This window comes from Coregonus lavaretus (assembly GCF_964263955.1).
Source record: "Coregonus lavaretus genome assembly, chromosome: 1".
In the NCBI taxonomy this organism is placed as follows: Eukaryota; Metazoa; Chordata; class Actinopteri; order Salmoniformes; family Salmonidae; genus Coregonus; species Coregonus lavaretus.
Genome location: NC_139988.1, coordinates 90,093,647 through 90,105,949, shown reverse-complemented (window position 1 = coordinate 90,105,949; position 12,303 = coordinate 90,093,647). Strand labels below are relative to the sequence as shown.

At 44.8% G+C, this 12,303-nt stretch overlaps 1 protein-coding gene across 1 annotated transcript in view; it reads left to right on the top strand.

The window, feature by feature from the left end:
• Positions 1 to 1,765: 1,765 nt before the first annotated feature.
• The window catches only part of LOC311112527 (calpain-1 catalytic subunit-like), a 60,656-nt gene continuing 50,118 nt past the window's right edge, over positions 1,766 to 12,303 (top strand). The window contains exons 1-3 of the mRNA XM_084155664.1: positions 1,766 to 2,135; positions 2,555 to 2,624; positions 4,556 to 4,677. Of these exons, the coding sequence (XP_084011790.1) occupies positions 1,899 to 2,135; positions 2,555 to 2,624; positions 4,556 to 4,677 (429 nt within the window). The 5' untranslated portion in view covers positions 1,766 to 1,898. The remainder of the gene's footprint in view (positions 2,136 to 2,554; positions 2,625 to 4,555; positions 4,678 to 12,303) is intronic.

Genomic DNA, 12,303 nt, shown 5'->3' with positions numbered 1-12,303 from the left:
CAGAATAATTACATTTTAGTCATTTAGCAGACGCTCTTATCTTAAACAGCTGACCTAGTTGAGAGGTGAGGAGACTCAGAATAGTGTTCCAGGTTGAAACAGCTGACCTAGTTGAGAGGTGAGGAGACTCCGAATAGTGTTCCAGGTTGAAACAGCTGACCTAGTTGAGAGGTGATGAGACTCAGAATAGTGTTCCAGGTTGAAACAGCTGACCTAGTTGAGAGGTGAGGAGACTCAGAATAGTGTTCCAGGTTGAAACAGCTAACTGAGAGGTAAGAAGACTCAGGTACACCCATTGGTTCTGGACTAGACAAAGTGCAAATCACAGGAGGCTGGTGAGAGGAGGACGGCTCATAATAATGGCTGGAATGGCGTGAATGGAATGGTATCAAACACCTGGTAAACAAGTATGTGATGTGTTTGATACCATTCCATTCACTCCGTCCCAGCCATTATTATGAACCTGTCCTCCCCAATTAAGGTGCCACCCTGTGTTGCAAATAAGGTTTGCAATTTGGCATCAATAATGTGACAGTAATTCTACCTCAAAAACAAACGTGTGAATACTAATTCATTTAAAACCCACCATAGCAGGTAGGACTAAATATGGTTCCATAACCTTGCCTATTATCTATACTAATGATCGGATGTCCAGAGGGTAACAGCAAACAGATCAATGTCTTCCCGCAGTAAAGTAAGCACACTGTTGACTCAAGAGATGCTAATCAGTCCATCTATGAATTTCTCATGCATTTAAATGGGAAGACAAATAGCCAGCTCATCTAGCCAGGCTAATGTTGCTAACTAGCTAGCTAACCATGAGCTAGCTAGCTAGATAACAGGTATTCTGTCAATTAAAAACTTGCGTAAGACAGTACACAGAATTGTCAATTTAAACAAATGTAGCCAATTTATTCTTTACTAAATTTAGCTAACATTAGATTTGCCTCGATTCGGCAGTCTCATCCAGATCATGGCTCATTAGCAGCTAATTTGCATTTCATTTTCGGGGGGGGGGGGACAGGCAAATATATTGATAAAAGTTACCTTGTCCGAGAGAGATTTACACGGTTATCAAAACGTCACGCCAGGGTAAGCCTACGCGAAACACAGCCCTTATTTGAAGTGTTTCTAAAATCCCCTATGGGGAAAACTGAATGGTGGAAAAACGATTGGAACCATTTCTGTATCTGACCGCTAGGTTTTATGGGTATTATGACTCATACTGTGGTAGCGTAACTTTTCATTTATGGAAGTTGTTCCTTTCTTTATCAGGCATGTCATGTGTTTTTATATTTGTTGAGTTGAATATTTTGACAATATTTGAATGTTTGGAAGTGGAAGTCACTGGTGGTCACTCCTGTAACGCCTGGCTGTCATTGAGGCCTAGTAATGGTTGATGGCTAATGACCCCTGCTGGTAGACGTTTGTTACTGCAACAGGTTGGCCAGATGTGGCATGAACGTCCACAAGTCGTAGGGGTAGAGCGCCATCTATCGGCCATCAACCGCTCGCCTGTGGCTGTCTACCTGTTTGTTCATATAGCATAGAATAGATTAGAGAATGGACTCAAGACTTTATATTCATCCACCCATATGATGATCAAAGAGATTAGTGTACATCTGGAGTAGGTGATCTTCGCCCCTTAGGTATAGGCCTAAACAGTTTACACTAAATACTTTTGAACTGGTAAATGTTGACTGAAAGGAACAGTTCCTGATTTGTTCCTGTTACAGAAATCTATGTAAACATTGTTTCAACAACAAAAAAACGTGCACTGACATGCACACCACGCCTGAAAATCCAGGGGCGGAGGAGAAGGATTTAATTTGACTTTTTCACCAGTGAAACGCAGCCTAAAGCTTTTCCTCTTCACCGTGTCAACGCAGACTTACACAATGGCTGGGGTGGCATCTACGTTGGCCAAGAAGAGGGCATTGGCCGCTGGGTTTGGCACTAATGCCAACGCGTCAAAGTACCTAAACCAAGACTTCCAGTCTCTCAGGAGCGAGTGTCTGAAAAGAGGTTCACTATTTACGGATTCCACTTTTCCAGCTGCACCTGAGTCGCTCGGATTCAAAGAGCTTGGCCCGAACACTTCCAAAACCAGAGGTGTGCAATGGAAGCGACCTGGGGTAAGTTACTGCGCCTCTTATACTCACTGATTTTACGCATGATTGAAGTTCACTGCACTAAACCAAAGTGTTATTAAAAAGTGCATTTCCTTTCACTGGAAAAAAAATCGCTATAGCCAATGTCAGTAGTTTTTAGATGGGCGTGTCCGGATGCTGTCCTTTTTTGGTGTCCCTAATCGGTGTAAATCCATCACATTCTTATTTTCTACCCAAAACAACTCACATGTTGGATTAAATCAATGTTAGTCATCTGATCCGATCCTAAAGGTTTTGGCTGTGGTAGTGTTGGCAATAGATCAACTCATGTCTAGGCTAACTCATGTGAACTGACATTAGCTCCCTGAATAAAGCAAGTGTATCACTTTATTGAAGTTCTCAGGGTATCTTTCTTACTTGTGTTTTGATCCCTCCCTGAATAGGAACTGGTGTCCAGCCCAGAGTTCATCATTGGTGGAGCAACGAGAACCGACATCTGCCAAGGAGGCCTGGGTAAGTCTGCCTTTATATTAGGAGGTCTGGGTAAGTCTGCCTTTATATTAGGAGGTCTGAATAAGTCTGCCTTTATATTAGGAGGTCTGGGTAAGTCTACCCATACATTAGGAACCAAAACAGGAACAGGAACCATATCAAAGCCACGGGGCCAGTTAGCAACAGCATCCATGTTTTCATCTTTGAGGAAGAGATGGTATAGTAGTCAAAGTGAATATGATTGATGTAATAACATAAACAGTTATTTCTTTAACCAATTATTACAGAGGGGATTTGTTTTCCTAGACTACCAACGAATAGCCTCCATGTCAGGTTGTTATCGTTCTAACGAGGTATAGTATTATAAAACATCAACAACAGGAATAGATTTCTATGGAAACCAATCCAGTAACCATGCTGGGAGGAAGTCCGGTCACTTTGATTGGATAGTCCATCTGGAGATGCTCTGCAGATGGTCATACTATCAACAAACTATCTGTTGATAAGCAACTGCTAGCTAAGGTTAGGGTTAGGATAAGGTTTAGAATAAGGGCTAGGGTTAAGGTTAGGGTTAGGATAAGGTTTAGAATAAGGGTTAAGGTTAGGGTTAGGATAAGGTTTAGAATAAGGGTTAGGGCTAGGGTTAGAGTTAAGTTTAGGATAAGGGTTAAGGTTAGGGTAAGGGCTAGGGTTAAGGTTAGGGTTAGGATAAGGTTTAGGATAAGGGCTAGGGTTAAGTTTAGGCTTAGGATAAGGGTTAAGGTTAGGGTAAGGGCTAGGGTTAGGGTTAAGTTTAGGCTTAGGATAAGGGTTAAGGTTAGGGTAAGGGTTAGGGTTAGTAGATAGTGAAAATGTCACTGATGGTCTGTAGAGCATCTACAAATCAAATCAAATGTTATTGGCCACATGCGCCGAATACAACAGGTGCAGACATTACAGTGAAATGCTTACTTACAGCCCTTAACCAACAGTGCATTAATTTTTTTATAAAAAAGTAAAATAAAACGACAACAAAAAAGTGTTGAGAAAAAAAGAGCAGAAGTAAAATAAAATAACAGTAGGGAGGCTATATATACAGGGGGGTACCGGTGCAGAGTCAATGTGCGGGGGCACCGGCTAGTTGAGGTAGTTGAAGTAATATGTACATGTGGGTAGAGTTAAAGTGACTATGCATAAATAATTAACAGAGTAGCAGCAGCGTAAAAAGATGTGGTGGGGGGTGGGGGTGGGGGTGGGGGGGTGCAGTGCAAATAGTCCGGGTAGCCATGATTAGCTGTTCAGGAGTCTTATGGCCTGGGGGTAGAAGCTGGACTATCCCAAGTAAAGTGTTACCTGAAGTCCCAGTAAAACCAGTTACTGGAAAGCTCAGCTGTTCCTTTGAAATGTCCATTTAGTCTTCATGGGAGGTGTAGTCTCTGACCCTAGCCCCGCCCTCAACCGTTAAGTCATCTTCTCCTTCTCCTCGGTGTTGATGAGCTGTATCCTCCCGTGGTACCTTTTAAACACGGAGAATAAAGGACATTTTTATTCACAGAATGCTTTGCGTTTTCAGTCACCACAGGAGCGGAGTGAGTGAGTGAGCTGTGAGGGTGTGGCTGGTACAAAGCAAAACAGTCGCCCAGAGCAGTGTAGACTAGTGCACTGTGCTCTAACCAGTCATGTGTTAGCTGACAGTAAATAGCGGCGCCCTGGTGTGTATGTCAAACTGCATATTCTAAAGCGTGAGTCAGAAAGAGCAATGGCCGTGGTCGACTAAACCAGTTAAACCCGAATGAACACCTCACTCGCTCACCATAAACACGGCAGTTACGTCTGGTTTAACCGGGGTAGGGATGGGGCCCGCCCAGAGGGAGATGTTTTGATCAGTTGACTCATTTTTTTCATAACTCATCTTTAGAGACACACACACACACACGCACAACAAACATGTGTCTCTTCTCTGTTCTCTCCAGGTGACTGCTGGCTCCTGGCAGCCATCGCCTCTCTGACCCTGAATGAAGATGTGATGGCCCGGGTCGTTCCTGAAGGACAAGGCTTTGGACCTGGAGAGTACGCTGGGATCTTTCACTTCCAGGTAGAGATAGGCTCACGTTCTAGAGTCACAGGCCGGATCATAAAATGGCAGCCTGTGCACTAATTTTGATTAGGCTCTGGTCCAAAGTAGTTCACGATAAAGCAGTCGTATTCAAACTTTGTCAGCGGGGATCCACCAGAATGCCTGGGGACCCCATTTTTCCCCCATGAACTTCTCGTGACCCCACCCCACCCCAAATCTAATGACACAACCTTAAAATCCAAACATTTTTTACATCAACAAATAACCTTAAATTCATTGCATTTTCATCTCTTATCATAATGAAAATAAACCAATAAATGCATTTACTCCATATATATTTATTTATTATGATCTTTCTCAAAATTATCTTTCCCAAACAATAATATATACTCTGAATTTTCTGTTCCTAAAATGTGAAGTTACAAATTTTTTTATTTTTTTTTTACAATGTTGGCAACCCCACTGCAGTTTCCCCCGACTTTGAATACCACTGCTATGAAATAAATAGTGCCATTCGGAGCGCAGACATATTGTATATAGTCCAAGTATACAGTATATAATGTGACTATACAGGTTAAATTAACCCTGCCAGATGTCACACCTTATTCTCCTTCTGGAGAAAACGTAGAACGGCTGGGGTCGAGGCTACCATAACTCAAGCCCTTATTGTTGTCTCGTGTCTGTGGCGTTAGAATAACAACTAGTATGAACAACACCCACATGAAGTGGTCATGGTTAGCGCGCAACACAATGCGGTACCTCTGTCAAAGCCACAATTAGGAGGCCGTATCTTCTCTCAGACATGTAATACGCCCCCCTGTATGTGAGACAACCAGTAACGTCATTTTTTTGGATTATCCAAACTCGGCAACGTAATCTGATAAAGTTCAGTCACTTTTGATTGAATTATCTGTAATCTGATTAAAATATTTTTGCTGGTAACATAACTGATTACAGGTTACGCTACCAGCAACCCTGTATAAAGGATGCACAGTTCTGGAAGTTTTTTCCCCCATCCAGATGGGCCATTGTGTTAAACTGAGAGAAGGGCTACCTACCAACTCTGCCCAGAGTGGGCGAAAACGCACTTTGGTGATGACATTTCACTTCCTTATGTTACAAAATACATTTTACCAAGACCAATATGAATCTTCATGTTCTGAATCATTCAGTGGGGTCTTTGTCTAACATTTAATTAACATTTATATCCAAAAAGTAGGATTTCATAACCTAAGGGACAGATCTAAATTAACTAGGGGAGAGGGGCTGGTTCAACTCAAGGTGTCATTTTAAAAAATGCAGCTCCCTCCCCAACATTACAAATATTTCCACATGACCCTCCCCTTGTATTGTAAAATTAATTGAACCCCCTCCCCCTCAGAATTAACTGAGAATAATGTTTACCACCAAACATTACAATAACTGTAGTGAGTGTGTTTATAGATGTTGATATGGACTTCGTCACTTCAGCATGTTTTTGTGGCAACAGTCAATGTCACACGGGGCTACGAGCCAGAAGAGTTGAGGGTTCTCCGACCTCTTCCCGAGAAGAGTTGAGGGTTCTCCGACCTCTTCCCGAAGAGTTGAGGGTTCTCCGACCTCTTCCCGAAAAGAGTTGAGGGTTCTCCGACCTCTTCCCGAGAAGAGTTGAGGGTTCTCCGACCTCTTCCCGAGAAGAGTTGAGGGTTCTCCGACCTCTTCCCGAGAAGAGTTGAGGGTTCTCCGACCTCTTCCCGAGAAGAGTTGAGGGTTCTCCGACCTCTTCCCGAGAAGAGTTGAGGGTTCTCCGACCTCTTCCCGAGAAGAGTTGAGGGTTCTCCGACCTCTTCCCGAGAAGAGTTGAGGGTTCTCCGACCTCTTCCCGAGAAGAGTTGAGGGTTCTCCGACCTCTTCCCGAGAAGAGTTGAGGGTTCTCCGACCTCTTCCCGAGAAGAGTTGAGGGTTCTCCGACCTCTTCCCGAGAAGAGTTGAGGGTTCTCCGACCTCTTCCCGAGAAGAGTTGAGGGTTCTCCGACCTCTTCCCGAGAAGAGTTGAGGGTTCTCCGACCTCTTCCCGAGAAGAGTTGAGGGTTCTCCGACCTCTTCCCGAGAAGAGTTGAGGGTTCTCCGACCTCTTCCCGAGAAGAGTTGAGGGTTCTCCGACCTCTTCCCGAGAAGAGTTGAGGGTTCTCCGACCTCTTCCCGAGAAGAGTTGAGGGTTCTCCGACCTCTTCCCGAGAAGAGTTGAGGGTTCTCCGACCTCTTCCCGAGAAGAGTTGAGGGTTCTCCGACCTCTTCCCGAGAAGAGTTGAGGGTTCTCCGACCTCTTCCCGAGAAGAGTTGAGGGTTCTCCGAGAGTTGAGGGTTCTCCGACCTCTTCCCGAGAAGAGTTGAGGGTTCTCCGACCTCTTCCCGAGAAGAGTTGAGGGTTCTCCGACCTCTTCCCGAGAAGAGTTGAGGGTTCTCCGACCTCTTCCCGAGAAGAGTTGAGGGTTCTCCGACCTCTTCCCGAGAAGAGTTGAGGGTTCTCCGACCTCTTCCCGAGAAGAGTTGAGGGTTCTCCGACCTCTTCCCGAGAAGTGTTGAGGGTTCTCCGACCTCTTCCCGAGAAGAGTTGAGGGTTCTCCGACCTCTTCCCGAGAAGTGTTGAGGGTTCTCCGACCTCTTCCCGAGAAGAGTTGAGGGTTCTCCGACCTCTTCCCGAGAAGAGTTGAGGGTTCTCCGACCTCTTCACGAGAAGAGTTGAGGGTTCTCCGACCTCTTCACGAGAAGAGTTGCGGGTTCTCCGACCTCTTCCCGAGAAGAGTTGAGGGTTCTCCGACCTCTTCCCGCATGTTTTATTACACTATGATCAATGATCAGCTAGGGCGAAATCAGAATTTCTACATTTTGATACCATATTTATAATTATATAAAATACACGCAACGAATTTTCCACCGACAGGTTTCTGTGCCAATGCACCACACAACCAATGAACAAAGCATACCAACTTCAGGCACTTCAATATCATGGCTTGTATTCAACACCACAATAATAGACTGTGTTAGTCTCGACAAACAGAACACGCATCCCTACTAGAGCTGTTCCTATGTTGGTCCAGTAAACAAAGTCACGTCCTCTGCGTCCATTATACCGTGTAGCGGTGTTGGAGTTGGTTATAACCAATTTATTGACGTGATTATGATATGCTACAGGTCATGTGCATGCGATGCATACGTGTGTCACGTAAAGAGAGCGAGGGGTTGAGGGAATAGGGAATGTTTTTCCTAAACAAATGAGGGATTTCAAGTAAGAAACTAGAAGAGTCTAATTATTTTTGCCGCTTCAGCACCACGGACAGCGCGGTAAACACTGTTGCTGTGCTCATGAGGATTTCAAATGTTGTGGTGGCTTTCTGCAAAGTTATTTTCCGCTGGTTGCAAAAAGCAAAAGTAACATGACATCAGCTGAATTAAATGTAAAAGGTTTTGAAAATTAAAAAGCTTGCGGTATGCTCAGTGCTCGGTTGAAATTTCACAGAGATACACTTGTTCTTCTGAGAAATCTTTAAAAAATATCAGAATTTTGCATTAATATAAAAAGCATATATCCATCTTTCCTCTATATTGTTTTATGTCCTCCTGATTGGAGAAGAAAGATGACGAGTTCAACAGTGAGCCTGTCAGGTAGCCTTAAATCTCTCACAGCATCCAGTCTAGCTGACGCCATGCTATGTTCCAGATTGTTCCAGATTCTTGACCACTTTCTTTTCTCTTACACATATCAGCCTTGTCTAGAAACAATCCCTAAACCCCTACCACCCTAGACACTAGAAACAATCCCTTAACCCCTACCACCCTAGACACTAGAAACAATCCCTTAACCCCTACCACCCTAGACACTAGAAACAATCCCTAAACCCCTACCACCCTAGACACTAGAAACAATCCCTAAACCCCTACCACCCTAGACACTAGAAACAATCCCTAAACCCCTACCACCTTAGACACTAGAAACAATCCCTAAACCCCTACCACCCTAGACACTAGAAACAATCCCTAAACCCCTACCACCCTAGACACTAGAAACAATCCCTAAACCCCTACCACACTAGACACTAGAAACAATCCCTAAACCCCTACCACCCTAGACACTAGAAACAATCCCTTAACCCCTACCACCCTAGACACTAGAAACAATCCCTAAACCCCTACCACCCTAGACACTAGTGGATATCAAGGTTGATTCTGGACACGACCATTCCTTATCAGGTATGTAAGCTAAGGGATGTACCATTAAGTTCTGGAGGTTTCCATTGTGTTAGGGTGGGAGGCCCTAGTGAGAGGTGTGCTGTGGGAAACTTTGGGTTACCACAGAGGAGAGGAGGACACCACAGTCATTCAGAATGAGGAACAGAGGGATCTGGTTTTAATGCACTCACACATTCCCCATCATGAATCTAACAGAAACTGCCTCCAACCAATTCTTACGCCAATCGTTGACAGGGATGTACCTGTCACTTTAGAAGAAAAAAAATGTGAGAATCCGTTTGCAGCTTCAGGTTTCAACAACTGGTGCTGCTCAGTATGGAACTGGCTGTATTTGGATATGTGCCTATTCACACTAACACGAGTTGTCATTTTAGGAGGATCATTTCCACTTATGTTTTAATTATGATCAGTCAGGGCAATCAGCCAAAGAGTTCAATCTTGGTTTCATCAGACCAGAGAATCTTGTTTAAAGATGCACAATGCAGAAAACGCTCTGTCATTTCCTGGTTGCTAAAATTCTAATAGTTTGCCTAGTTTCAGTTTATGTGACAAAACAAGCCAGTATAGCTTAGAGAATCATTGTACCATCTAAACCGCTGTGGAATATATTTTCCATAACCAAAAATATTGTATTTTCAGGTGTTTGAAGCTGGTGTACAAAACTTTAAAGTAAAAGACGCAAAAATGAAACATAAGAATGGGAAACATAAAAATAGCGCACATAGAACAGATCTACTGCTTCTTAGACTTGCTTTCAATGAGAATTACAGATCTATAACTCACATTTCTATGTGAATTTGGTCAGGTCGCCCGAAAAGTTATATATTGCAGCTTTATCTATTTAACCAACTATTTAGTAGTCTTATGGCTTGGGGTAGAAGCTGTTCAGGGTCCTGTTGATTCCAAACTTGGTGCATCGGTACCACTTGCCGTGCGGTAGCAGAGAGAACAGTCTATGACTTGGGTGGCTGGAGTCTTTGACAATTTTTAGGGCCTTCCTCTGACACCGCCTGGTATAGAGGTCCTGGATGGCAGGAAGCTTGGCCCCATTGATGTACTGGGCCGTAAGCACTACCCTCTGTAGGGCATTGCGGTCAGATTCCAAGCAGTTGCCATACCAAGCAGTGATGTAGCCAGTCAAGATACTCTCAATGGTGCAGCTGTATAACTGTTTGAGGATCTGAGGACCCATGCCGAATCTTTTCAGCCTCCTGAGGGGAAGAGGCATTGTCGTGCCCTCTTCACGACTGTGTTGGTGTGTGTGGACCATGTTAATTCCTTAGTGATGTGGACACAGAGGAATTTGAAACTCTCGACCTGCACCACTACAGCCCCGTCGATGTGGGTGAGGGGTGCTCAGCCTTCCGTTTCCTGTAGTCCTCGATCAGCTCCTTTGTCTTGCTGACGTTGAGGGAGAGGTTGTTGTCCTGGAATCACACGGCCAGGTCTCTGACCTCCTCCCTATAGGCTGTCTCATCGTTGTCAGTGATCAGGCCTACCACTGTTGTGTCGTCAGCAAACTTCATGTTGGTGTTGGAGTCGTGCGCAGCATCGCAGTCGTGGGTGAACAGGGAGTACAAGAGCGGACTAAGCACGCATCCCTGAGGGGCCCCCGTGTTGAGGATCAGCGTGGCGGAAAGTGTTGATGCCTACCCTCACCACCTGGGGCAGCCCATCAGGAAGTCCAGGATCCAGTTGCAGAGGGAGGTGTTTATTCCCAGGGTCCTTAGCTTAGTGATGAGCTTGGAGGGGACTATGGTGTTGAACGCTGAGCTGTAGTCAATAAACAATCATTCACACGTGGGTGTTCCATTTGTCCAGGTGGGAAAGGGCAGTGTGGAGTGCAATAGAGATTGGGTCATCTGTGGATCTGTTGGGGCAGTATGTGAATTGGAGTGGGTCCAGGGTGTCTGGGATGATGGTGTTGATGTGAGCCATGACCAGCCTTTCAAAGCATTTCATGGCTACAGATGTGAGTGCTACGGGGCTGTAGTTATTTAGACAGGTTACCTTGGCCTTCTTGGGCACAGGGACTATGGTGGTCTGCTTGAAACATGTTGGTATTACAGACTGGGTCAGGGAGAGGTTGAAAATGTCAGTGAAGTCACTTGCCAGCTGGTCAGCACATGCTCTGAGTACGCTTCCTGGTAATCTGTCTGGCCCTGCGGCCTTGTGAAGGTTAACCTGTTTAAAGGTCTTACTTACATCGACAACGGAGAGCGTGATCACACAGTCGTTCGGAACAGCTGGTGATCTCATGCATGGTTCAGTGTTGCTAGCCTTGAAGCGAGCATAGAAGGTATTTAGCTCGTCTGGTAGGCTCGCGTCACTTGGCAGCTCACGGCTGGGTTTCCCTTTGTAATCCGTGATAGTTTGCAAGCCCTGCCACATCGGACAAGCATCAGAGCCGGTGTAGTAGGATTCAATCTTGGTCCTGTATTGACTCTTTGCATGTTTGATGGTTCGTCTGAGGGCATAGCGGGATTTCTTTATAAGCGTCCAAATTAGTGTCCTGCTCCTTGAAAGCGGTAGCTCTAATCTTTAGCTCGGTGCGGATGTTGCCCGTAATCCATGGCTTCTATTTTGGATATGTACGTACGATACACTTTTTAATGAAGCCAGTGACTGATGTGGTAAACTCCTCAATGCCATCAGAAGAATCCCGGAACATATTCCAGTCTGTGCTAGAGAAACAGTCCTGTAGCGTAGCATCCGCTTCATCGGACCACTTCCGTATTGAGTGCATCACTGGTACTTCCTGTTTGACTTTTTGCTTGTAAGCAGGAATCAGGAGGATGGGAGTTATGGTCAGATTTGCCAAATGGAGGGTGAGGGAGAGCTTTGTATGCATTTCTGTGTTTGGAGTAAAGGTGATCTCGAGTTTTTTCGCCACTAGTTGCACAGGTGAGATGCTGGTAGAAATTAGATCAAACGGATTTCAGTTTTCCTGCATTAAAGTCACCGGCTACTAGGAGCGCCACCTCTGGGTGAGCATTTTCTTGTTTACTTATGGCCCTATACAACTGTGTGGTCTTAGTGTAAGCATTGGTTTGTGGTGGTAAATAGACATCTACGAAAAATATAGAGCCGTCTTCTCCTTCTTCAAGTGTCTGGGATTTGGACCTGGTCCAGGATAATCCATATGTCTTTCGCCTCTGACTCATTGAAGTAGTCCTTGTCCAAATCGAGGTTAATGATCGCTGTTCTGATGTCCAGAAGCTCTTTTCGGGTCATTGGAAACGATGGCGGAAACATTATGTACTAAAAAAGTTATGATCAGTGCAAGAACATATACAAAATAGCACAATTGGTCAGGAGCCTGTAAAACAGCCACTATTCCCTCCAGCACCATTCTCTGCAAAGAGTTCTGGAATGTAACCATTCTCATGTTCTGGAATGCAATGTTGAATGTTG